The sequence below is a fragment of the Oryctolagus cuniculus genome, chromosome 13, assembly GCF_964237555.1.
Source record: "Oryctolagus cuniculus chromosome 13, mOryCun1.1, whole genome shotgun sequence".
NCBI classification, from domain to species: domain Eukaryota; kingdom Metazoa; phylum Chordata; class Mammalia; order Lagomorpha; family Leporidae; genus Oryctolagus; species Oryctolagus cuniculus.
Genome location: NC_091444.1, coordinates 3,834,792 through 3,862,709, shown reverse-complemented (window position 1 = coordinate 3,862,709; position 27,918 = coordinate 3,834,792). Strand labels below are relative to the sequence as shown.

At 41.8% G+C, this 27,918-nt stretch overlaps 1 protein-coding gene and 1 long non-coding RNA gene across 4 annotated transcripts in view; one reads left to right on the top strand and one right to left on the bottom strand.

Annotated features, from left to right (window-relative positions):
• The first annotated feature begins 8,461 nt into the window (after positions 1-8,461).
• On the top strand, positions 8,462-15,266 carry PTGS2 (prostaglandin-endoperoxide synthase 2). Its single transcript, NM_001082388.1, is given in 10 exon segments — positions 8,462-8,560; positions 9,160-9,276; positions 9,387-9,530; positions 10,128-10,271; positions 10,664-10,845; positions 11,596-11,679; positions 11,808-12,054; positions 12,338-12,624; positions 13,125-13,272; positions 13,409-15,266. Coding segments are annotated over 10 exon segments (1,815 nt in total). The 5' UTR covers positions 8,462-8,508; the 3' UTR covers positions 13,819-15,266.
• Positions 12,523-27,918, bottom strand: part of LOC103351062 (uncharacterized) — a 232,864-nt gene continuing 217,468 nt past the window's right edge. For all 3 annotated transcript variants that reach the window (XR_011381817.1, XR_011381819.1, XR_011381822.1), the window contains one exon: positions 12,523-12,637. This is a non-coding gene — a long non-coding RNA (uncharacterized lncRNA). The remainder of the gene's footprint in view (positions 12,638-27,918) is intronic.

Genomic DNA, 27,918 nt, shown 5'->3' with positions numbered 1-27,918 from the left:
CTCTAGCATAATTCATCTTTTTAATTTTGCTGTTGTAAGTAATTTTAAAAGCACACAGGTATTTCAAGTTATTTTTTGTATTTTTATATAACCTTTATCATGATAATCATAGATTCACATTCATTATTCAGAAATATTTTTGAGCACAAACCATGAATTAAGTAAATGTACCAGGCACTATTCTAGGCGTTGGACAACCAGAAGTGAGCTGGAGAGACAAGGATTATGTACTCATGATGAATTATTTGAGAGAGGGTGAGAAACAATGAGAAAATAAATAAAAATTTTTAGATTGTAAAAAGCATGGTAATCAAAATAAGAAGATGCAGTGGAGATAGTAACCAGGGAGCATGATGATGTTTGAACTGAAAATAAGAAAACTCCAGACACAGTGGAAAACCAGCTATTTGGAGATAACAGCAAATGCAAAGGCCCTCGAGCAAGAGATAAATGCTATTAAGACACATTAAGCTCAGTGGGACTGGGTGACAGTGAGGGAGGGAGAGCTGTATGAGAAAAAGTTGGAGAGGAAGCAAAGACAATGCTGACCATGATAAAGAGTTTGGATTTATTCTAAGAGCGTTGTTGGGTAGACAAGTAGAATGTGATGGCTATCATCAATTTTTAATGGTATATATCTAAAAACTAGGAACCTGAAACTTGGCATTTGTTCAGCTCGACTGCCTATGTGTAGCTGTTGGGACTTACTACACAAGAAATGGAGAGAGCAAGCTCTAGGGGAAGTCCATCAGGACTGCGTCTCAGTAACACCCTGGGCCCAGGTTCTTTTAGACTTTCCCTTTTTGTATCGCTGATACGTTGACTGCTCTTCAGGTACAAGGTGGCCACAGAAGTTCCCAAGCATCACATGGAGGTGACTCCAGCAGTTGAAAAAGAGCTTTTAAAATGTTGATGCCTTCAATTTCAGAATTCTGTTTTTAGGGAATTGTTATATAATGACTTGAGAGTTATCTACTTTTTTAAGATTTTATTTATTTATTTGAGAGGCAGAGTTACAGACAGTGAGAGGCAGAGACAGAGAGAAAGGTCTTCCATACACTGGTTCACTCCCCAAATGGTTGGGCTGATCCAAAGCCAGGAGCCAGGAGCTTCTTTTGGGTCTCCCATGAGGGTGCAGGGGACCAAGGGCTATGGGCCATCTTCTGCTTTCCTAGGCCATAACAGAGAGCTGGATAAGAAGAGGAGAGCTGGACTAGAACCAGTGTCCACATGGGATGCTGGTACCACAGGCAGAGGATTAACCTACTGTGCCACCTCACTGGCCTCGAGTTATCTACTTTTTAAAGTTGATTTCACAGAAGATATCGGTCTATGTACTTGGAATAAAACTGTGATCAAAGCAGACAAAATCCCAGTCTTCATGCAGTTCACATATTGAATGGTAGGAAAGACAGTCAACAAAACTGTAAGCAAAATACATAGCACATTAGATTTTGATAAATACTAATAAGTAATAACTCTAGGTGGATTGTGAGCCTATTAATTCCTGTGGAGAATATTAAAATTTATTAAAATATTATTAAATTTGGGTTTTAGTTTTGTTAAACCAAAGGATTCAGGGGACTACTGGACAAGCACAGATGAGGCTCAGGTGAGAGTACCAGGAATTTACGCGATAAGAGCGCTGGAAGCAAGAACCCTGAAGTGCTGGTGGGAGCTCTTGGAAGAGGAGAGATCTCAATGACAAGAGAGGGAGAGGCATGCTTCCCCTACACACATGCCACCCTGGAGATGAGGGGAACCAGAGAAAGGACAAATTCCTCAGATGCCTGCAAGGGAATCACTGTCCTTAAGAAAGAGTGGGGTCTTGGTTAAAAAAGGAAGTAGACCGGCTAGTTCCATGATTACCCTAAGTGAGCGTCTGCAGCCATTCAACCTTGCAGATTCTTCCCGATGATTGTGACCAGTCAGCAAACAAACACGCGCAGCCTTCAGCAAAACAGCCGTGTGTCTCACCTGTGGTTGTTTTCTACATCACTCAGAATAAAGGGTAACATCTGTACAAGGCGGAACCAATAGAAAAGAGCAGCTAAAATCAAAAGCCCTCTCTGTGGACTTTTTAGACTAACAAAGTGTATTTATTTATTTATTTTAGAGAGGTGTGAGGTCACAGCAAAACTGAGGGGAAAACAAAGAGCTTCTATATATCCCTGGTCCCGACACACGTACAGCCCTCTGTACCGTCAGCTCTTCCACCAGTCTGGCACATTTGTTCAATTGATGACATCTACACTGACATTTCAGTGTCACCTGAAGGCCACAGTGATCGCGGTCCATTCTTGGCGGAGCGTCTGCAGGCTTTGACAGTGTACAATGACATGCATCTACCATCACAGTAATGTGTAGAATAAGTTCACCACCCTGAAGCTCCCCCTGTGCTCTGTCTTTTCATTCCCACCCCGAAACTCCTGGTAGCCCCGACTTCCTTTACTGTCTGCCTAGTTTTGCTCTTTCCAGACTGCCATGTTGTTGGACTCTCATAGCATGTAACCGTTTCAGACTTTCTTGCACTTGGTAATACGCACTTAAGATCCCTCCATGTCTTTCAGTGGATGATGCCTCATTATTGTTTAAGTTCTAATATTTCATAGACTGGAGGTACCACAGTTTACCTGAACACCTTCTGATGAACATCTTGGTTGTTTCCAAGCTCAAGAAATTAAGAATAAACTTGGTGTAAGCATCTGCATGCAGTTTTTGTACTGACAGAGTTTTCAATTCATTTTGGTACACGCCCGGCACAGGACTGCTGGATGATGTGGTAAGAACATGTTTACTTTTTTTAAGAAACTGCCAAACTCTCTTCCAAAGCGATCATACCATTTTGTTTCCCCATCACCAGGGGATGAGAGTTCCTGTTGTCCCACATCCTCGTCAGATGTCCTGGCTTTGGGCCATTGTAACAGGTATAGAGTAGCATCTCATTTTTAATTTGCATTTCCGTAATAGTATATATTGTGAAGAACTTCTCATATGCTTACTTGCCATCTGTGTAACTTCTTTGGTTAGATATCTGTTCAGGCCTTTGACTCTTATTGTAACTGGGCTGTTTATTGAGTTTTAAGAGTTTTTTTTGTACATTTTGATAACAGTCCATTATCTGATTTTTTTTTTTGGTAATTTTTTTTTCCAGTCTTGGACTTACCTTCTCACTCTCAACAGTGTCTTCTGCAGAGTGGAACAGAATGGAAAGTTTTAGCTTTATCGCACATAAGATTATCAATGATCTCTTTCTCAGGTGATGCCCTTGGTGATGTAGGTAAAAATTCATCCCATTCCCAAAGTCACCTAAATTTTCTCCTATGTTATCATACAGGACTTTCATAGTTTTACATTCTACATTTAGGTGTATAATCTATCTTGAGTTAATTTTTATGAGAGGTGTAAGGTATGTGTCTTTTTTTTTCATTTTATTTGAAAGGCAGAGAGAGAGACAGAGAAAGACAGAGATAGAGACAAAGGGAGACAGGGAAAGTTCTTCCATCACTGGTTTTTATTTGTGGTTCTAATTAAAAACTTTATATGACTCTAATCTCTCCTCTCTTGGCATATCCACTGTACTATTTTTTTTTTTTACCTTTTTTTAGTGGTTTCCCTAAAGGTTGCAATACACATTTAAATTCACCTAATTACACCTTCAGATAATACAAGGCTACTTAATGGGTGGTACAAGGATTTTACGACAACAAAACATACATTCCTGGTCCTTTGTGTCATTGCTGTCCTTCCTTTCACTTATACATAAGCCATGATCTTCGAACGCAGTATTGTATCATTTTAAGAACTGTTATATATTAAGAATAAGAAAAAGACAAGTTTTCCTTAACTTATTCTATCTCACATTATTCCTTTCTTTATGTGGATTCAATCTTTTCTCTCTGAACAACTTCTTCTAACATTTCTTTCAAGGCAGACTTACCAGCTACAAATTTGCTCAGTGTTAGTTTGTGTGCGAAGGTTTTTATTTTTATTTCTCTTTCACTTTGGAAGGACAACTTTCCCAGGTACAGAGTTCTAGCCTGATGCGCTCTCCACACTTTAAGTATCGCACCCACTTTTTGGTTTGCACAGTTTCTGAGGAGCAGCTGTGTATAATTCTCTCTCTTTTTTTAAAGATTTATTTATTTATTTGAAAGGCAAAGTACAGAGGGGAGAGACAGAGAAAGAAGGACCTTTCATCTGCTGGTTCACAAATGGCCACAACGACTGGGGCTGGGCCAGGCCAAAGACAGGTGCCTGGAACTTCATCTGGGTCTTTCACGTGAGGGGCAAGGGCCCGAGTCCATGGGCTGCTTTGTCAGGCATACTAGCGGAGTGCTGGAGGAGAAAGGGGGCCGTTCTGATACCGGATGCCAGCATCGCTGGAGGTGGCTCAAACCTGCTGTGCCACCAAAGGCGCTTTTCTCTTTAGTTTACTTCAGGAATTTTTTTTCTTTGTTTTAGAATAGGATACACCTATGTGTGGACTTTCTTGGCATTATTCTGCTTGGTGTTCTCTGAGCTTTCTGGTTCTGTGACTCTGTGTCCGACATTAATTTGAATAATTTGGGGGGAATTCTCAGTCACTGTTGCTTCAAATACCGCTCTGCCCCTTCTTTCTCGCCTCCTTCCAGTCTTCCGCTGGAACATGCAGGACACCTCCTGCCGGCATCCCGTATTTCAGGATGTTCATTCTGCTCTTTTCCAGTGCCTCTTCTCTTTGCTTCTTAGGTTTGGAAGTTTTTTCTTTCTTTCTTTTTTGCTTTCTTCTCTCTCTCTCTCTCTCTGTCTCTGTCTCTCTCTCTCTCTCTCCCTCTTCTCTTTTTTATTATTCTTTCCCCAGTCGCAGATTCCAATCTGCTAATGAGCCCCATAAAGACACTCCTCACTTCTGTCACTGTCTTTTTGATCTCCAGCCTTCCGTTTTTGTTCCTAGAATTGCCCTCTGTCTCTCTTGCCTGTTGTCTATTTTCCATTACTGGCCTGAGGCCTTTTCCATTAGTGGCCTCATAGTTGTTTCAGATTCATCGTCTCAGAAATCTGAAACCTCAGCCACATTTGAGTCTGATTCTGATGTTTGCTCTATCTCTTCAGACCGTATTTTTTGTCTTAAACCTTCTACGTTTTTGTTGAAAGCTGGACACAATGCACAGGGTGAAAGGAACTGCAATAAATAGCACTTCTGCCGTGTGAGGGGAGGGAGCAGGAGGAGAGGGGTCTGGCAGTGTCATGGTTGGGCCTCACCTGTTCCTGAGCCTGGGCCTCTCAGTCCCCACCTTCCCTCCTCTGAGGTGGGACAGGATGGCTGGGAGGGCGGCTGCACGGGGGCTGTACCTTTTCCTCCAAGGACAGCCAGAAACAGCTGCACTTGGGCATTTACTGTCTTCCAGTTCAGTTAGACTGTGACAAAACCCAAGTACCTTGTCTGGTACAGTCTGGTTGCCCTAGTTCCTTTTCCTGCCCCCTGCTGGAAAGCCCAGGGGGATTTTCCTGAGGGTCACTAAACAATCTGGTAGAGCTCCAGGCAGGCAGGCCCACCCAAGTGTGGGGCTTCTGGAGTTTCCAGCCCCCAGGCTTGTCCTACCTGATCCCCCAGCAATTCTCCACTGGAGCTCAGCTTGTCCTGGCCAGGTGCTGGCTCTGTGGGCTTTCTGCTGTGAGTTTCCGCTTCAGTGAGTTATTCTCCCCAGTATTTTGGGAAGTGGTTGGCCTTGTTGCCTCACTTCCCTGAAAGTTCTAGGAGTGTTGGCTTCTTAATTTATTCAGACTTTTACTTGTTGGGATGGAGCAGCCAGTTCCAAGCTCCTTCCCTGCAGAATCAGAGACAGGAAACCCCAAGCCTCTCTGTCAGGAGCGGCCGTGTTCTCACCACGCTCCCCAGTTCAGGCAGCTCACTCTCCCGCCTCCCGGGCACCCCTGTGAAATGCCGGGGACAAGGACCCATCTGAGTATCATGATAAACAATCACGGTAAGTGGAGAGAGACACACAGAGAGAAACAGAGAGGAAGGAATGTAGTTGAGAAGAAAGATCAATGTTATACGAAGCTTAAAAATTCACATTGTTTGGTGTTTCGTCATTGATTTATTTGAAACTATTTTTTAATTTTAAAATTATTTGCTTTTTTGGTTATAGCCTCAAATTTTCTATTTTGAGTAGCCAGGAATAAGCAGAATCTTCTAAAGGACTAACAAAGGGCTCTTGCACCGCCAACACTCTGCCCTTCTAGGAACAGCTGCGCTCTGTGGCACACCTTGCTCAAGTCTCTCTCCAGCACAACGGATGGGAGATGGCAAAGCTCTTTTCTGGGCAGCATGCCATGAACGAAAAAGCCCAGGCGCACTCTCCCCTAAGTGAGCCCCGAAGTCAACCAAGGGAGGAAGCAGAAAGGACTCCTTGCCTAGGGCAAGGATTTGAGCCTCCTTTCGCCTCTGAGTGACAGAACCCTGGGTCCGTCCGGTCAGGCAGCAGGAAATGTCTCTCCGAAGCGCATTAGCTCATTTGGAATTTTGGAGATAAAGAAACTATGGTTTCAAGTGCTTGTAACTTAGCTTCGGTTAATAAAGAGTTCATTCCTTTTCAGTATATTCTGGAAACTTGAATCTTACAGGAGCACGCATTTGGGAATGATTGGGAGCAGTAACATTAGACAAAATCTGCCTCGCAATCTGGCCAGAATATTAGGGAAAAAAAAGATAAAAACTCAGACAGCAGAAGGGGGCAGTAAAACTCAACAGAAGGCTCTGGAAGACTTTTCTTTTTTAATATATATTCCTCCTTATTTTCTCTTCATACAGAAGATTTCCCAACCAATTTCAGAAGTCAATAAAAGAAACTGTGTACAACAGACACATTTGCCTGAAATATGCACAGAAATGCCGAATGTATACAGAACTGAGAGCTAGAATCTTTACATAATCAAAACCTTGTTTTGATGCTACACGATACTTAGAGTACTTTTCTGGACAAAATAGGTTTGGCTACCCTGATTTGGTCTGGAGCACTTACCATCCTGTGACCGTTGTCTCAAAACATACCCGTCTGTTTTATTGCCTCAGAGTTGCCAAAGTTATTTAATATATTATATAATAATGCCCTCACCCCCCTGAAGCCCATACTTGGACTTCCTTTCAAAACTGCTCCCAGCCTTTAGGCCCCAGTTTCTGCTGGAACTCGCTCCCGACTTTGTTACGTGGAACTCTCTCCACTCCATCCTGCCACAGAAGTCACAGAGTAAACCCAGTCGCTTATCCAATGAAATGTTTTTAAAATTGGATTTCCACCATGAGAGGCAGAGGTCGATTTCTTTTAAGTTCCAAGCAGTCCAGTGTGGTAACTCTCAGTGCTCTGCTTTTTCCCAACTCTCCTCACTCATGCAGCACGACTCCACAGGGCCAGCAGCCTGCAGAGCAAGGACCCCAGCCCAGGCCAGGGAGCCCGGCGGGAGGCAGGGGCTGGCAAAGGGCAGGCGTCACTGGGCGCCCGCAGGGGGCAGGAGCCCTGGTCACTGGGGTCTCAGAGGGTCAGATCAAGTGCGCAGGAGGCCTGCAAGTGGACCCCAGGCCAGCGAGTGGGCACAGATGCCAGCGAGTGGACACCAGGCCAACAGTGGCCACACAGCGCTCCAGCCACTCTTCTGCCCTGGAAGAGTCCCGGGAACTGAGACAGCCGCTGTGGTTTCATTATGGATTTCACCTTCTCCCACGAATGCTAAGCCTGTGTGCGGCTTAAATGAGTGTTTCGTTCTCCACTCTCTGCTGTGGCCATTGTGTGTGTGTGTTCTTTAAAGTATTTCGCCCTCACTTTGCACCCTCTGGAAACAAATGTGAAACAAAAGGGAAGGAAAAGGAAATCCCAAACTGCCCAAATCAGCCTTCCGTCTATTCATCCCGCGTCGCCTGCGCGCCAGGCCAGGCCGGGACGGGCAGAGGGGCCGCAGCGGCGCGCCACGGTCCGGCCGCCAAGGGCTTCGGCTGGTGCCCGGGGACCGCGCTGCCCAGACCCCGAAGAGCCCGCGCGCCCGGGCTGCCTCGTGCGGAAGCGGCTGCGCCGCGAACCTCAGACGCGCTCCGGCGCCAGGAGGCTGCGGCTGCTCCGGGAAAGTCAATCGCGGCGGGCCAGAAGGTGGCCCGGCCGCCGGGACCCTCGGGGGGCGCAGGAAGTCCTGCAGAGGGCGGCGGGACACCCGCTTTGCACCCACCTGGGGCGGCCCAAGGCGGATTCCCGGGTTTCCGATTTTCTCATTTGCGTGGGTTAAAAAAAAAAAAAAAAAAAAAAAAGTCCTGTCCGCAAGGGGTTTACGCAACCCGGGGTGGGGGGGGGCGTGGGGGGAGGAAACAAAGTTGCAGGATTGGGGGAGGCGGAAAAGACCCGTCATGGTCACGTGGGCAAGGGAGCTCGCGCATAAAAGCAGGCTTCCCCCGTTAGCGTGCAGTTGTCAAACGACCTGGCCGAGCGTCTGCTGCACGCCCAGCTCCGCCCGCCGCCCCGGACGCCCGCGCCCGCCGAGATGCTCGCCCGCGCCCTGCTGCTCTGCGCCGCGGTGGCGCTCAGCCACGCAGGTGAGTCCCGCGCCGCCGCGCACCGCCTGCACCGCGCCGTGCGCCCCTCGGGGACCCGAAGGAGGCGCGGAGCCGCAAGCCCCGGCGCCGCGCACCGCCTGCACCGCGCCGTGCGCCCCTCGGGGACCCGAAGGAGGCGCGGAGCCGCCAGCCCCCGCGGCACGGAGCGGTCCCTGTGCGGGGCCCGTGGGTGCTGCGCCGGTCACCGCTGGGATCCGCGCTTTCGGTGCCTGCCCGAGGAAAGCCCAGACTATTTTTAAACATGGGCGAGATATTTTTAAAGCAGACGTTTGAAAAGTTTCCTCAATTTTGATGTTTTCATTTTGAAAGTGCTATTTGGAGCTTCTTAAAGATGCTGACTTCAGCGTCCAAAAAGTTACTAAGGAAAAGCTTGCTTGATGCGTTTTACCGGGTTTGACTATTCTGTTAACCCTAAGTTTTCAGTATAGAAGTTGGCATTTTCGACTGTTTTTCTTTGGCTGCCTTTACTTTTCTTGAATTTATTCTTGTAAATTGACCATCAGTTAGTGCAACCAGTGTTTGGGTCAAGATTAAGACACTGAAGAGTGACCTGTTTTCTGTCCTCTTTTTAATTGTAGCAAATCCTTGCTGTTCCAACCCATGTCAAAACCGAGGTGTGTGTATGACCATGGGATTTGACCAGTACAAGTGCGACTGCACCCGGACCGGATTCTACGGTGAAAACTGCTCCACGCGTAAGTCTGCCTGCCTGCCTCTGGGATGGGGCCTGCAGCGTTAGCAATCGCAGACTGTCTCATAGGGAGCCCTGCTGATTTCTCCCTCCTTTGTTGCCCTCTTCTTGCAGCGGAATTTCTGACCAGAATCAAACTGCTCCTGAAACCCACTCCGGACACGGTGCACTACATCCTTACGCACTTCAAGGGAGTCTGGAACATCGTCAATAGCATTCCTTTCCTGCGAAATTCAATCATGAAATACGTGCTGACATGTGAGTACAAGTCTCTTTCCAAGGTTTTCAGCTTCCTCGAAGAAAAATGTGCCTTATAGGCACCCTGTTTTACCAAGCCTAATCCTGCCTTGTCAACATGACTTTAGAGAGACATTTTTAGTTTGTCTCCTGTCTCCACCGCCCAGAACACTGACAGTCCCATGCATGCCTTCCTGAACACCTCCCCTAACCTCAACTGTTCTGGCCACTTCGCAAGGCAGGTGCGGGCCAGCTGTTTGTTGAGGGCCCATGGATCCCCCACTCAAATAAATGGCTCATTTGGACTTGGGTCCACAAGAAAAGAACTCTCTGTACTTCTCAAAGAGAGTGGCAGGGCCAGGGCCAGCCATTCCTGCCAGGGACCCCTGCAGCAGTGAGTGGGTTGTTACTTGAAGTACCAGGAGGGCTACAGGGAATGCCCCGAGAACAGGTGCATTCCAAGTGAAGGCAGACGTTAGAGTGGAGTTGTTTTAAGAGTACTTCTGATTGTTGGAGTACAAGTTTCTAGTGCCGCTTGTGCACATTTTGCAGTGATTGTGAGCATTAGATTGTTTCGCATATAGAGATAAAGTAATTTTTTTGCCTTGAAAATTTCAGCCAGATCACATATGATTGACAGTCCACCAACATATAATGTGCACTACAACTACAAGAGCTGGGAAGCCTTCTCTAACCTCTCCTACTACACAAGAGCCCTCCCCCCTGTGGCCGATGACTGCCCAACGCCCATGGGTGTGAAAGGTGAGTGAGAAGTGCTCAGAGATGCTGCTAACTAGTGGGCATGGGACAGCTACCTAGAAAGTGCCACCTTAAACCACCATGTGTCCACAAAAGTATGGGTTTTTCATTATGATTATCTGTAGAGATTTATTTTCAAGTATGAATTTATGTAAACTGTCCCATAAAAGTAAACGGGCTTCTTGGCATAATGTCTTCATATTTCTACATGCTTTTGTTAAAACTGAAGTAATGCTGGTTGAAACAATTAAGTTGTCCCAAGAGAATTTGTCCCTCCATATCTAAGGACTTGGACTCCTATTATGATCCTGTTCACAGCTGTAAGTGACAGTGGTCACTGGCTGCCTCCTTGAACTTTTAGATTTTTTTTTAATCATAGCTTTCTTATTCTTCAGGCAAGAAAGAACTTCCTGACTCTAAAGACGTGGTGGAGAAACTTCTCCTCAGAAGAAAGTTCATCCCCGACCCCCAGGGCACCAACATGATGTTTGCATTCTTTGCCCAGCACTTCACCCACCAGTTCTTCAAGACAGATCTTAAGCGGGGACCAGCCTTCACCAAAGGACTGGGACATGGGGTGAGACAGAATTAGATTAAAGTCATAGCAAAGTAGAATGAAGTACTGCCACACCAAACCATTTGGCCCCTTTTTAAAAAATGTTATACTAGGAAAATCTTCAGAGAGTTTCCATTAATTCAGTGACTTACTAAAAGTGCACCCACACGTGTGTGTATGTATATTTATAATATATATTTATAGACACACTCGAGCAGATATATGTAGATATTTTTTATTTGATAGAGTTAGACAGTGAGAGAGATATTTTTATTATTTGTAATTTGTCTCATAGTCGAAAATTTTAGCTTATAAAATGTTGTGCTGCCTAAACCTGGTTGTGCCATGATTATGCTGTTTATTGTTAGAAGGTGAGACTTTTGCAGCATTAGCTCTTAGACCTCAAAACACAGCTTCAGTTTATTAGTAAGGATGTAGTGGCAATAATATATTTGCTGATACTTTGGTTAGAAATGCTATGTGATTAGAATGAAGCATATGGTATACTCATAAGCTCCATATTGGATACTAATTCCTTGAAACACAGGAGATGGAGACATATATAATATATATATATATATATTTGCAGCCTTGATGTGTTAATCCATTAATGTAGTATTTTGTGGCTATAAAAATGTGTTTTTTTTAAAAAGTGTTTTATTGAAAAATTTTAAAGAAAGATAAAACATCAAAGTATTTCATGATAAATACACTTTATATAATAAACACCTCAACAGTAACACATTTAAACAACTTTCCATAATTTTCTAGGTGGACTTAAATCATATTTACGGTGAAACTCTGGACAGACAGCATAAACTGCGCCTCTTCAAGGATGGAAAAATGAAATATCAGGTATATTCCCTGTGAATGCTACGAATCACTTATGACTCATCCCTTACTCTCATATTTTAACATCCTCAATGATAAAAACTCGTTTCTTAACTCTTTCCCTAGTGCTTACTTATGACGTTGTGTTTTAGGTAATTGATGGAGAGGTATATCCTCCAACAGTCAAGGACACGCAGGTGGAGATGATCTACCCGCCTCACATCCCTGCGCACCTGCAGTTTGCTGTGGGCCAGGAAGTGTTTGGTCTGGTGCCTGGTTTGATGATGTACGCCACAATCTGGCTCCGGGAACATAACAGAGTGTGCGATGTGCTCAAACAGGAGCATCCAGAATGGGATGATGAGCAGCTATTCCAGACAAGCAGGCTAATTCTGATAGGTAAGCAAGCAAAGAAAGTAACTTAAAATGCAGTAAACCCTCCTCCTCAGAGAAAACCACATTGTCACCTTTGCTGTTTCCGAGGAGTGCCAAGGAAATGTATAGTGCATGAGAAAAGCACACTCTATAATTCAAGCTGTGAGCATGTCTGATAATATAACTACCTTTTATGTTGATAGTAGTAAGGAAAAATTAAATAAAAATAAGGAATAATTAACAAAATTGCATTTCAGTTGCTATCACAAAGAGTTAATGTTCCTACTTCATTATTTTGTGCAAATAGGAGAGACTATTAAGATTGTGATTGAAGACTATGTACAGCATTTGAGTGGCTATCACTTCAAACTCAAGTTTGACCCAGAGCTGCTTTTCAACCAACAATTCCAGTACCAAAACCGGATTGCTGCTGAGTTTAACACACTCTATCACTGGCATCCCCTTCTGCCTGACACCTTTCAAATTGATGACCAGCAGTACAACTATCAACAGTTTCTCTACAACAACTCTATACTACTGGAACATGGACTTACCCAGTTTGTTGAATCATTCACCAGGCAAATTGCTGGCAGGGTAAGCGTTGTTTCTGAAAAACAAAAACAAAAGGCTGGTCAGTAACTTTAGAATTTCAGCCATAGAAATTATTTTTCTTGAGCTTACTAAGATAATAGCTAGTTTGCTAGTGAAATTATTTTCATAAAACAAGGGTAATTTTTGTTAAAAAAAAAATCTAAAATTTCAGTCTCCAGTTTTCAAGCAAATAACAGGTATCCATACCTTAAAAGTAGACATTTTCAAAAACATCCTATGCTCTTACAGATCATAGAAATAAATATTTCAGACTTGAATTTCAGCTTAATTTTTATCATCTTAAAAGGCCAAAAGTTCTAGATTATTGTCTTGTTGAATTTTCAGCACAGCTGCTGTTGGGATACATGAAAGCTTCTCTCCAGGAGAGAAAAATAGCTTAGGTCTCAGCCAGGAGCATTGACCTGAGCTACTTGATACCTAGAGGACAGACATAGTAAATGTGCCTAAAAATCCCGTTTTACCATGCCATTCATTTTCCACAGGTCGCCGGTGGCAGGAACGTTCCGCCTGCGGTGCAGAAAGTAGCAAAGGCCTCCATTGACCAGAGCAGGCAGATGAAATACCAGTCTCTTAACGAGTACCGCAAACGCTTTTTGCTGAAGCCCTATGAATCGTTCGAGGAACTTACAGGTGAGAAATAGTTTCCAACCTTTCCTAAGAGAATCAAGGGCCACATGGAAGTCCTGGGGACCTGAGCGTAAACCGAGTAACACCACAGTCTGTTTCGTCACGGTTCACGTCATTGTGCTCTGTCTTTCCTTTCCAGGGGAGAAGGAGATGGCTGCCGAGCTGGAAGCGCTCTACGGCGACATTGATGCCGTGGAACTGTATCCTGCCCTGCTGGTGGAGAGACCGCGCCCGGATGCCATCTTTGGGGAGTCCATGGTAGAAATGGGAGCACCGTTCTCCTTAAAAGGACTGATGGGTAATCCTATATGTTCTCCTAACTACTGGAAGCCAAGCACGTTTGGTGGAGAAGTCGGTTTCAAAATCGTTAACACTGCCTCGATTCAGTCCCTCATCTGCAACAATGTGAAGGGCTGTCCCTTCACTTCATTCAACGTCCCAGATCCTCAGCTCACCAAAACAGTCACCATCAACGCGAGCGCCTCCCACTCCCGGCTAGAGGACATCAATCCCACAGTCCTGCTGAAAGGCCGCTCCACTGAACTGTAGACGTCTGTTGATCGTATTTATTTATTTATGAGCCAGTTCTTTTAACTTAATTATTTAATAATATTTATAGTAAACTCCTGATGTTACCTGACATCTTCTGTAACAGAAGGCAGTACTCTTCTTGCAGAGAAAGAGCTCATACTCGTGAAAACTTCCATGTCACTACTTTAAAGACATATTTTCTTCAAGTTTTCATTCTTTTTTATAAACCAATGGTAAATGGATTTTGACATCTTTTTACTTGAATTTAAATTCCTATGATGTTAGAAGAACAAAGTCAAAGATGTCTGAATGCTTAATGTCACTGCAACATGGAAAACACTGCCGGTTTCTGTACTGTCAGATCTGTGTTTCTTCCATGATGCACTAGGAGCAAAGAACATCTTTGGATTTTAAAGAACTACAGGGCATTTTTCTCTTTCATCAAGTAAAAAGAGATTCAAGTCTGTTTTTAAAGGAATGTTTAGCTCAGACATTATCAATAATTTCATGTCTGCTTTTTTAAAGCAGCATTGAAACAGTAATTTGAAATTTCTAAATTCACTGGGTAGAATCACTTTTAAAAATTTATTTTATTTTCTGTACCAAAGTTATAAACTTGTATTCATATCAACAGAGGAAACTTTCATAGATTTAAATCTCTAAAATCAGTGGAAATTATACTACAAACTGCTGGTTAAAAGGTTGCCTAAGAGACTTTGCATTTTCACTAAGAGTAAAAATCTAATGTGACTGTTACAACTTCCTTTCAAATAAAAATGCCAAATGTAGTAAGGTGGTGGAGCCACTGAGGTCCTATCTTAAAATATTTTTTGTAGAGAGATTCCACAATTTGTTTTTGTGCCTAGTAACAAAACCTATGATAGCAAGATTCTACATTTACAATCAGCAATAAAAATAGAAGAAAACCAAAACAGTATAAATTTGGGTTTAAACTCTTTAAGGAGACTTTACTTTAGCCTTGTGTGTACTACAGGCCTGGTACTCAACAGACTTCACTCTGAGGTTCATGAACTTCCAAGCTGGCCTCACTGATGGGCTGTTTTCTTAGACTTTCTGTTGTACAGTGTGACTTCGCAGTGGCCTCAGGAAATGCCTCTTCAGAATCCACTAGGCATTACTGAATCCATTCAGGCATTGCTTTCACCCAAATCTTGATCAGCCAGTTCAGTTGTGCATCGGAACCAAGTCGGGCCACACACATGCTGCTCCTCTTACTGTTTCTCTTACAGCCTTCTGTGCTAAGAGAATCTCTCGTCTAACTGATGTATTTCTTCTGGTTTGTTTTCCTGGTTTGAAGATGAGAGTTCTTCTTTCTTTGAATTCGACCAATATTTTCTTACTTGAAATTTTGCAGTTTTCAGGAAAACCTCAGCTCAGGACTACTATTTAGTTCCTCCCAAGAGGAATAAAAGAGAAAATATGGCGCTTAAAAAAAAAAAAAAAAACTGCACTTATCTTAAGTGCAAAGCAGAGGATTTTATTTATAGAGAATTTTAACTATAAACAAGGAGCCTACAGAGGTTGGTACTCAGAAGGAACTAAAGGGTTCTGGACAGGAGGGAAGTTACAGTCCTATTCAACAAGGGCCCCTTCTTGTCCAGAGATGAAACCAAACAGTTCTGTGTCGTTCTCAACAATAATGAGAACAGCACTCCACATCTCACTGTCAGCTGAACTTAATGGTACTGTATATTACTTAATTTATTAAGGGTAATTATTTATGTTTTATTGAGACATAATTGTTACAAACTGTTTAAGCTTACAATTGTTGATTTTTTTTCACTATGTCAAAATCAATGTATCTGTTTTGTGATTACCTCTCTGAATTGTTATGCAAACAATCAAAAGAAATGATTGGATTAAGATTTGTGGATGGATTTTTTTGGAACCCAACTCTGGCATACTGAGATATTTAAGTTCAGAGTTTATGTCTTTGTGATTTATCTGTACACCCACCCCTATAGGGACGCTGTCATGTTAGTCTGCATGTGACCTAAGACTGAGCATTTATCCATTTTTGAAGGAGCTGCGGGTGGTTCATTAATTCATTCAACTATAATTTAACAAGAAAATATTCTGTACAAAGTACTATAGGTTATAATGTTTTAAAATCAAGCACTGATTACAAACGTCAGTATTTGTGTAAATAACTGAAAAATGTTTCTCTTAGGAAGAAGGCAGAAATGAAGTGAACTTCATTAAACAGAAATAACTCAGGAGAATCTTTCATTAAGATTTTATGTTTGAAAAGTTTTGCATCTAAGAAACAAATAGTCAAGATTAGAAGGTCTTGTGCGAAAACTGTTGACTTCACTGATTTGAGATTAAACAGAGACCTTGATTTGTCATAGATATCAACCTGCTGACTGAACCTGGGGATTCAGGCTTTGATGTGAATGTCTCCGTGCCTCAGACAAATGTGTATTTAAATTAATTTATGTAAAACAAACCTTGAAACAAATGTCTGTTTATTTTTATACTATTTAAGGATTGAAAAATCTTTTCTGAAAATAAATTTTGACTGTTTCTGTATACCTTTGTCTTATGATCTATGATTTCCCTGAAGCGTGATCTCTAAAATAAATCATTGTCTGGGGTTCTCCTGTCTGTTCAAAACTGTGCTGGCCTTTAGAGAAAGGGTTCTGCCATCATCACACAGAGGCCCCCTAGAGTCAGTATTGATAATCTCTTCTGTGTGACACTGTGTGCTTTGTGCTCTAGGAGACAGCAACAAACTTGTTTTCATTTCCTGATGTAGAAAAACAAAACAAAACAAAAACACAAGACAAATGTTCCAAAGAGGTACAAAATAAAGTTCAAAGAGGAAGAGATTATACTCATTGGGCAAATTATGATATTGCTGTTGATCAGTCTCATCCTCTTGTCATCTGTCACCCATTTTATGTCCGCATTTCCTTCTTCTCATCGCCCATAATCATAGCTATTCCCTTGCCCCCTGTTTCCTCTCCCCGTGTTGTACTCAGGCACAATTTAATTTCGGTCATTCTCCTAATCTTTTTATTATTGGACATCTCAGAGCATTCAACACGAATGTCTACAGCTCCTTTACTGATTTTCCCCTTGACTTCACAGTCATATGCTCCTGGCCTTCTTCTACCCTCACAGAGTGCTACTTTTTGGTCTTCCTTTTTTCAAAAAAGCTCTTCCTCCTCTCCTGATCTGTAAGTCAAAGTGTCTGACCCCTTTCTTCTCTCTCTCTGCTCCTCCAAGTTAATCATATCTAAGCACATAATTTGAAACACTAATCACTCCCAAACTTATGTCTCCAGGCCCAACCACTAATTGTCAATTTGACAACCTCTCCACTGAGATTAATAAGTTTACTTGCTTATTTAATATTTCTGTCCTCTTAGTAAAATATACCTCAAATAATAATTACTCCAGGTTGAAGACACCAGTACCCTCTAGCTTTTAAGCAAAGAACTCTTTTCTTTCACACTTCTAGCAAAATCAGCAGCAATCTTGTTGACTATATGCCACAAACACCACAGTCTGTCACCTCTCCTCCAGCTCCACTACCTACTCAGTTTATCAGTCCCTTCACTGGTGTTGAATCTTCTTTCCCCAGTGCAAACCATTCTCCTTAGAGCAGTGAGAGCAATCATTAGCTGAATCATTTCTAAACTTCAATCAGATCTTGCCTCTTTCTGTTCAGCATCTTCCTGTGGCTTCTACTACATGAGGGATAAATATCAACTCCGTACCCTATCCTATGTAAAGCTCAATGATCTATGCCTGGCCTATCTGATCTCATTTATTATAATTCCCTATTTATATTAATCCATTTTCTGGTGCTACTGTAACAGATTACCTGAGACTGGGCATTTTTTTTTTCAATAAAGAAATAAGGTTGACTTTGGCTCATGGCTCCAGATGTTGGGAAATTCAAAAGCACGGCACCAGCATCCGACTGGCTTCTTTGAAGGGCCTGCACTGAGTCAACCACTGAAGGAAAGACTCAAGGGCAAATGGGCTCATGCAAAGGAGAAGGGACATTGCAACAGCTAAGCTGCATTGGGGAGTCCATTAATCCCTTCATGAGAGTGGAACCTTGTGACCCAAACACCTGTTAAAGGACCCACCAGCTCCCAATTCCATTACACTGGCAATCAGATCTCAGCACGAGTTCTGATGAGGACAAACCACGGCCTCACTTGTATTCATTGTGCTCCAGTCCCATTGACCTGCTTGTGATTTACTCCATCAGTGGAGACTCATAAGCTGTTGTGCCAATTGAGACTGTACTTCAAGTAGTAGAGGATGGCCCAAGTCCTTCGGCCCCCACACCTGCATGGGAGACCCAGAGGAAGCTCCTGGCTCCTGGCTTCGGATCGGTGCAGCTCCAGCCATTGTGGCCAACCGGGCAGTGAACCAGCAGGTGGAAGATCTCTCTTTCTCTACCTCTCTGTAACTGCCTTTCAAATAAATAAATAAATAAATAAATCTTTAAATAAATAAATAAAAATAGACTGTTCCAGGCCGGCGCCGCGGCTCACTAGGCTAATCCTCCGCCTTGTGGCACCGGCACACCCACCGGGTTCTAGTCCCGGTCGGGGAGCCGGATTCTGTCCCGGTTGCCCCTCTTCCAGGCCAGCTTTCTGCTATGGCCCAGGAGTGCAGTGGAGGATGGCCCAAGTACTTGGGCCCCGCACCCCATGGGAGACCAGGATAAGTACCTGGCTCCTGCCATTGGATCAGCGCAGTGCGCCGGCCGCGGCAGCCATTGGAGGGTGAACCAACGGCAAAGGAAGACCTTTCTCTCTGTCTCTCTCTCTCACTGTCCACTCTGCCTGTCAAAAAAAATAAATAAATAAAAAATAAAAAAATAAAAATAGACTACTCCTTCTGCAGATTTTCAGATGCTCCTTGACATTCAAATCTCAGCTCAAATTTCCCCTCCTAAGAAAGGCCTCTTCCTGCTACCCAAACTAAAGCAAATACTCAGGCTGTTGCTGCATTTTCTCTTTCTTTCTTTCTGTTTGTTTTTTTTTTTTTTACTTTTCTTTTCTTTCTTTCTTTTTTTTTTTTTTTTGACAGGCAGAGTGGAGAGTGAGAGAGAGAAAGAGAGAGAAAGGTCTTCCTTTTTTGCCATTGGTTCACCCTCCAATGGCCGCCGTGGCCAGCACACTGCGCTGATCTGATGGCAGGAGCCAGGTGCTTCTCCTGGTCTCCCATGGGGTGCAGGGCCCAAGCACTTGGGCCATCCTCCACTGCACTCCCGGGCCACAGCAGAGAGCTGGCCTGGAAGAGGGGCAACCGGGACAGAATCCGGTGCCCCGACTGGGACTAGAACCCGGTGTGCCGGCGCCACAAGGCGGAGGATTAGCCTAGTGAGCCGCGGTGCCGGCCTCACTGCTGCATTTTCTTTATACCATTTATTTCTCCCTATCTGAAATGATTCTGTTTTGTGTGTTTATCGGTTTACTAACTTTACTCTCTCCAGAATTCTGTATCTGTGAAAACAAAGACCTTGCTGCCTTGTTCATTGTTCTCAAAGCAGTTTCTGGCATCTAAAAGGCATCAAAAATACATGATTAAGTAATAATAATAAGCCTCATGAAAGTAGACTACGTGGCAACTCTTGAAGAAAGAGTAAGATTTTGGAAAAGAGAAGTATTCACTTTGGGAAAGTCTGGCAGTTTCTTCCACAGCTGAACATTCACTTAACAATATGTAATGATTTCCATTCCCACTAATAAAAAATTGCTACAAATTTATCAACTAAAATTAGGCAAATTCATTACCTAAAGTTCTGGAAGTCAAAAGAAATAAGTCATTTGAGCTAAAATCAAGGTGTGAACAGGTCTATGCTTCCAAAAGCTCCTGAAGAATCAGTCCTTGGCCTTTGCCAGCTTCTAGAGACTTCCTTTATGTCTTGGCTCACGGCCTGTTCCCCCATCCTCAAAGTTAAGAGTAGCATCCTCTGCTGTCTCAGCCCCTGGCCCTCTTGCCTCCAAAGAACCATTCTGATCACCACAGCCCCACATAGAGAATTCAATAAAATCACCCCCTTTTTTTATTTTTTAAACTTTTACTTAGTAAATATAAATTTCCAAAGTACAGCTTATGGATTACAGTGGCTTTTTCCCCCCATAACTTCCCTCCTACCCGCAACCCTCCGATCTCCCACTCCCTCTCCCATTCCATTCACATCAAGATTCATTTTCAAATTCTCTTTATTTACAGAAGATTGATTTAGTATATATTAAGTAAAGATTTCATCAGTTTGCACCCACACAGAACATAAAGTACAAAATACTGTCTCAGTACTAGTTATAGCATTAATTCACACTGGACAACACATTAAGGACAGAGATCCTACATGAGGAGTAAGTGCACAGTGACTCCTGTTGTTGACTTAACAATTTGACACTCTTGTTTATGGCGTCAGTAATCTCCCTAAGCTCTAGTCATGAGTTGCCAAGGCTATGGAAGCCTTTTAAGTTCGCCAGCTTCGATCTTACTTAGACAAGGCCATGGTCAAAGTGGAAGTTCTCTCCTCCCTTCAGAGAAAGGAACCTCCTTCTTTGATGCCCCGTTCTTTCTACTGGGATCTCACTCACAGAGATCTCTCATTTAGGTGTTTTTTTTTTTTTTTTTTTTTTTTTGTTTTTTGTTTTTTTTTGTCAGAGTGTCTTGGCTTTTCATGCCTAAAATACTCTCATGGGCTCTTCAGCCAGATCCAAATGCCTTAAGGGCTGATTCTGAGGCCAGAGAAAATCACCCCTTTTTCAAGATTCTTAATTTCTTCAAATTTACAAACACCCCCTTGCCATGTCAACATATCCAGGGGCTACAGGGACTAAGGCATGGACATCTTTGGGAGGACCCATATTACCATATCATACAGCCCAATACTGCACTCTGAGCATTCATCCCAGGAAACTAAAAACCTATGATAATGCAAAATCCTCTATGCGAATGCTCACAACAACTTTGTTCTTGACCATCAAAAACTAGAAAGAACCCATCTGTCCTTCAATAGGTGAATAGTTTAAAAAAAAAAAAAACAACTGTGGTGTATCTATGTCACGGAATACCACATAGCAAAAAAAGGAACTATTGAAACCTGAAATAGGAACTTGAAATGGAACTCATGGAAATTATATGAATTGTATGTAGTGAAAAAGTCAGACTTATAAAATTACCTACGAGGGGGAGAAGCAAGATGTGGGCTGAGTCATAAGCTCTGGCAACCATCTTCCCCCAGAGACACCAATTTGAGCAGCTATTCAGGCATCAAGTCCCCTTCACAACAGCTATGGAAGTCAGGTAAGAGACCATGGCGCCTGGTAAGAAGCATCACATTGAAGAAGGCAGGAAGGAGAGAGCTGCCCACATTACCACTCTTACAGCTGCAGGTAACACAGTATAGAGAGATGTCTCTTACTTAGAGGAGGGAGAAAGAATAAGTCCAGTCCTTAGACTTGAAGACCAGTGCGAGGCTCACTGCGATAAAACTCAGAGTTGGACAGGGCCCCACGGGCCTCTCTCCAGACCTGTATCTGCAGGCAGTATTTGGACTTTTACAACCAAGTGGCCAGGGCACCACCTCGGCCACACTTCTTCCAACTTGCAGCAGAAAGCAGAGCACGACAGCAGCTGCTTCAGAGCAGAGCGGGAGAGGGAGCTTAAAGCCTTGCCTTGGAGTTCAGAGCCAGGCCCAGCATTTTAAGACACAGCACCCAACAAAACCCAAGACCCCTCTTTCCAGGCCAGTGCTCACAAAAGGAGCATCCAGAGTTTCCCTGGCTTCTGGCAGAGATGTATGGTCAAGTGGCATGGACTTGTTCCAGCATGTATCAGCACCAGCCTCAGGTGGGCCTGGTGTGTACCCTGGACACTTCACAGGGCCTGGCAACTGTGAGACCCAAGTAGGACCCAGCTTAGGGCTTGCCTGGACAGATGAGGAACTGCCTCTGCCATCTCTCTTCCAACCTTGGGCAGACAGCAAGGAATCACAGAACTGTACTGGAACTCTGGTAAAACCTAGCATTGATCTGATCAATAGTCCTTGTCCCCAGGACTGCATCCGCAGTCTCCAGACCTGCTCCAGTGCCAAGCAGAGTTCTACGGCCCCAGGTGATCAGTCCTAGACCACAGCCAGTGTCATCACTGGCAGGCCTGAGTGGTCTCAGGCTGTGAATTCACCTCTCTAAGGTACAGAATTAGACAAGGATGCTACAGAGTCAACATGCAAAAACCAGTAGTGGATTATCTGAAAAAGAAATCAAGAAAGCAATCCCACTTCCAATAGCTACAAAAAAAAAAAAAAAAAAAACAAAACAAAACAAAAAAAAACACCCTAAAATTAAATCCTTAGGAATAAGTTTAACCAAAGAAGTGAAAGATCTATAATGAAAACTATAAATCATTGATGAATGAAACTGAAGAGGGCACAGAGGAATAGAAAGACTCCCACTATGGATTGGAGGGAACAATATTGTTAAAATGCTCTTGTTATCAAAATTTATTTACAGATTCAAGTCAATCTTTATCAAAATACCAGTAAAATTTTTCATAGAACTAGAAAAAAAAAAGTACTAAAATATGTATGGAACCACAAAAGACCTAAAATAGCTAAAGTGATTCTGAGCAAAAAGAACAAGGCAGGAAGCATACTACTTGACTTTAAAATACATAAAAAGCTATGGTAATTAAGACAGCATGATACTGGCATAAACACAGATTCATAAACTAGTGGAACTGAATAGAGACCCTGGAAGTAAACCCATATAACTACAGCCAACTAATCTTTGACAAAGGTGCTAAGAACATGCATTAGAAATAGGAGAGTCTTCACTAAGTGGTGCCGGAAAAATTGAATACCCACATGCAGAAGAATGAACCTAGACTCCTATCTCTCATCAGTCACAAAAATAAACTCAAAGTGGATTAAAGATTTAACTGTAATATTTGATATGTGAAATTTTAGAAGAAAATATAGAAGAAATATTTCTGGACATTGGAATGGACAAGTATCAAACCCCAAAAACACAACAAATGAAAACAAAAATAGACACATGGGATTTCATCAAACCATGTGAAACCTGCACAGCAAAGGAAATAATTAAACCTGCATATCAAACCTGCACAGCAAAACAAATAATTAAAAGAATGAAAGGACAACATATCTGACAAGGGGTTAATACACAGAAAAAAATGAGGAACCCAACTCAATAACAAATTAGAGTAACAATCCAATTTAAAAGTGGGAAGTAGATTTAAATACACCTTTATCCAAGGAGGACAGTCTAATGTCCAACAGGCTCATGAGAGAATATGCTCATCATTACAAATCATCAAGGAAATGCAAATGAAAACCACAGTGAGATATCACTGAGTTAGATTGGATATCATTGAAAAGAAAAAAAAATAACGAATGCTGGCAAGGATATGAAGAAAAGGGAACACTTGCACACTGTGGAAATGTAAATTAGTTCAGCCATTGTGGAAAATAGTATAGAGGTGCCTCAAAAAATTAAAAATAGAACTACCTTATAACCCGATGGTATATATCCAAGGGAAATGAACTCCATTCAAGCCATCTTTACTCCCATATTTATTACAGCACTTCTCACAATAGTCAAGAAATGGAAGCAATCCAAGTGCCCACCTACTGATGAATGGATAAAGAAAATGTGGCACATACACCCAGTGGAATATTAGTCATAATCAAGGGTGAAATCTTGTCATTCACAATGATATGGGTGAACTTGGGGGTCATTATGTTAAGGGAGCCAAACCAAACACAGGAATGATCAAGTACTACATGACCCCACTCATGAAGTCAAAATGATGGTGATCTCATAGAATTCCAAAGTATGATGGTGGTTAGCCTGGGGAGGGAAGGGGGAAGGACAGATTGGGAAAGGTTGATTAATGAATATTAATTTATAGTAAGACAGGAGTAAGAAGATCTGAGGTTCTCTCATGCAGGAGGGTGCCCATAGATAACGCTAATGTACTGTCTATTTCCCTGTTTTTAAAAAAATCCCTAGAAGATAGGATTTGAATGCTCTCAACATAAAGGAATGTAAAGTGTTGGAGGACATAGATATATTTACCCTGATTGAGATAGATACATATAAAACATCACATAATATCCCATGAATATGTATAATTTTATGTGTCTGTCAAGAAAAATTTAAAATAAATAAATAGTATAGTCTGTTAGCTCTTGCTTAGAAAAAATGATTTCCTCTCAATTGCAGAAGGTTGGGATTAATCCTAAACTAAGTTTATATATTACATTTAATTTTAGTGCACACACACATATGTAACCAAAAGTTATATATGTTTATTTATATTTATATGTAGTATTTAACAGAAACCTTTCTAGGATTTCTAGTGTCAGTTCAAAAGTTTCACATGTGGGCATCAGAAAATGAGGCACTCCTCACATCAGTATGAGAAAAGCAACTTGGCCTCTAAGGGGCAGAAGTGTATCTTCTTGTGTATCGGAGACTCTACCCCTCATCTTGTTTTGTGGCAGGGAAATGTCTCTTGGTCATGTCCAACGTAGCTTTCACAGTGTCTGATTTCTGAACCATGTTCTGGTTGCTGGGTCCTGCCACATGGGCCCTGTACTCATTTTGAACATAACTGTACTACATCACTCTTTTGCAGATTAGTATAATAAAGGAGGGATATGCCATAAGCAAAACAGACATTGAACAACAACAAAAATTACATAATATATGATTTCCTTTATATATCATTCTCAAAATTAAACTATAGCAACAGATAAAATATTAATGCCAGATCAGGGATCAGGACAATTAGAATGAAAGAACCTTGTTCTGCTTGAACAGTTCTGTACATGGTTGAGCTGGTAGCTACACAAAGCTATTTCTAAGGCATAACTGCATGGAACTGTACATACACACACTCAAATGTGTGTATAGATGGTAAAATCTGAATCAACTCCAGGACTGTACCTACGTACTGTCCTGGTTTTGGTTCTGTATTCTAATTATGTAAGATGTCAAAATTGAGGGAAGTGTCACAAAGTATGGATTGTTACTCCCTACACATTCCTTTGGAACTTCCAGGGAATGTATAGTTACTTCAAAATGAAATATTTTAGACAATAAAAAGGAAGAGATTCAAAGTTCTTCTTGTGAAGAGAATAGGTTTTGGATGATTCTGAACTATGTGATTTCTTCTGTCATTTTATCTGAAAGGCGGAGGGGTGGAGAGAGAAGAGAGGGAGAATGAGAGGGAGAGAGAAAGAGACAGAGAGATATCTTCTAACAGTTGGTTCATTCTCCAAATGCCTGCAATAGCCGGGGCTGGGCCAGGCCAAAGCCGGACGCTAGGAGCCAAATCCAGGTCTCTCACATGGGTGGCATGACCCAAATACTTTAGCCATTACCTGCTACCTTCCAGGGTGTACACTAGCAGGTAGCTGGATTGGAAGTAGAGCCAGGACTGGAACCAGGCACTCTGATATGGGATGTAGGCATCCCAAGCAGCGTCTACGCTGCTATACCAAAATGCATACCTCATATGATTTCTTTAACTGTCATCTAAGCTGCCACAGTAGATTGCAATCTGAGTGGACACGCAACCCAAGTTGGGAAAATAAAATTCTCTATCCTAGAAATTTGAAATTAGGATAGAGATTCTAGATTGGTGTAACAATTTTACAGTTGACAATGGTATTAATGCAATCTAACTGGTAAACCAGAAAGTTTTTTTAATATTATTGGAACAAATGAATTTCTATATGCAAAGAAAGAACATCAATTGTACATCACAAATTAATTCAAGGTGCTCATAGATCTATATACAAAAGCTAAAACTAAAAGGTTGCTAAAGAAAAAATAGGATAAGATTTTTATGAATTTGGGATAGGCAAAAATTTTAGAGAACCTCCAGGAAATACTAATCATAAAAGAGAAAACTAATTAAAGAGACTTCATAAAATTAAAAAAATTTTCATCAAAAGAATACATGAAGAAAATTAATTGATATACTGCAAACTCATAGAAAATAGTCACAATCGCATATCTAACAAAAGATTTGAATATAGAATATATCAGTAACTCCAACTAACTAGCAAAAATCTCAAACAATAAAATTATACAAAATATGTAAGTAGGAAATTTGCAAAGCAAAATTAAATGAATTTCCAATAAGTGCATAAAACTGTGTTCAGTATCATCAGTCATCAGGGAAGTACAAATTAAAACCATTTTGAGGTACCACTACACACCCACTAGTATCATTAAACTTTAAAAGATCAACTGTTGGTTGTTAATTTTATATGTCCACTTGACTATGTTATAGCACCTTTTTGGTCAAATGTTTTTCCAGATGTTGCTGTGAAGGTTTGTTTTAGATGTGATTAACACTCATATGAGTAGACTCTCCATAATGTGGTGGGTCTCATTCAATCAGACGAATGCCTTAAGAACAAGCAATAAGGTTCCCCAAAGGAGAAGGAAGTTTTAAGATTGCAGCATAGGAAGCTGTCTAAGTCTCCAGCCTCCTACCCTGGGTCAGCATAGTACTTGTTAGGACAGATGGTGACTTCCAAACTCCCTCCTTGTAGGAGCAGAAATTGAAAGTCCAATAATTACATTTTAACAAGTTAATTTATAATTTAACATTATAGACTTAAGACCCTCAACATTGCTTTTTTTCCCTATTGTTTTCAACAAAGCTGCAGTTTAAAATAAAAAAATGATTTAAAATCATAATGATCCCTCAATCCCATACTGAATTTGATTATTAAGGACTCAGACTTTTGCAGAACTGAGCCATAGTCTGACTATAAAAGAAACGGAGTGGCTTCAGATACTTAGTAAAAATTGGGTAAATCATTCTGGTTTTCAATCAGACAAGATAATACAATAGACATTCAAAAGTGATCAGACTGGTCTCATTACAGTAACTCATGTTAAAGCCTTTAAATTAGATACAATTTATTTCAGCACACCATGTAAATTTTCTCAAAAAATTAAATAGCCAATAAGCTTTTCCCCTGGGAAGCACTTTAGAGAGCAGATTATTGCCTGATGGAAGTAAGGACACAGGACCAGTTATCTCCATTTTACATCCCAATCAACTTCTTTCCTAGATTTGTCATCACAGAAACCAAGTGCAAGCTGAGATCTGGGCTGCTCCTGACTCTTGACCGCTCACATTTCGGCTTCCCTTGTTCCCTTGCCCTCCGGGCTTCCTGCAGGTGGACTCTGTCCAGGTGACATTCACTTGCCCTTTCACGTTCCTTATTGTTCCTAGCAGGTGATGTGGCTGCAATATAGCGTGACTCCTCCTTGGCTAATGCCCAAATCTGTTCACGACAATATTCACAAAACACAGGGTGGGGTACATTTTGCATGCTCTTGAAGGAGTGTCTTCCGTTTACAAAGCACTCTGAAAGAAGTAAGGAGAAAAGGCACCAATGGGAAAGCAACCTTACTCCTTGCACAGAAAAAAGTGGGGGATGATGCAAAGGACAAGAATGTTCCTTTCACCCACACCCTGAAACCTAGCCTTTAAAATGTAAATTTTCTGAAACACCATGGTGTATTTTATGTAGACTTGATTTATCACTATTAAGTAATATTCTAAATATTGGGCTATCTGCAATGCTGTTTGAGCTCAAAGTAGTCTGCTTTAAACAGAGAGACTGAGAGATTTTGAATGTTAGAAGCAGTATAATTGTGTTAAAACTCCAATTTGGGTGAGTTAACATCAAATCAATTGATTCAGCTCTTCCTGTTCTCAAGTTCTCTCTCCTTATTCATTTAAAAGGTGGTACACATCATAAATGTTATTAGTAAAATAAATTTACATAACAGGTTAATGTAGAACAGTCTCTAGTTTATATTTAGAAATTTAAGGTAGTGTTTGACATAGAGATATCTTTAATAATTACAAAACATTTGTGGATCTCTAGATTAATTCAGACCTGACAAGTCAAAAACATTAGTTTTCATAATTCCTGATGTGGTCTGAGTACTGCTCAACTTTCAGCAACACAATTAATAAGAGCCCCTACCCCTCACCTTTAAAAGATAAAATGAAAACACCAGTGCCTACTAAGTTCTTAGTTCAGGATTT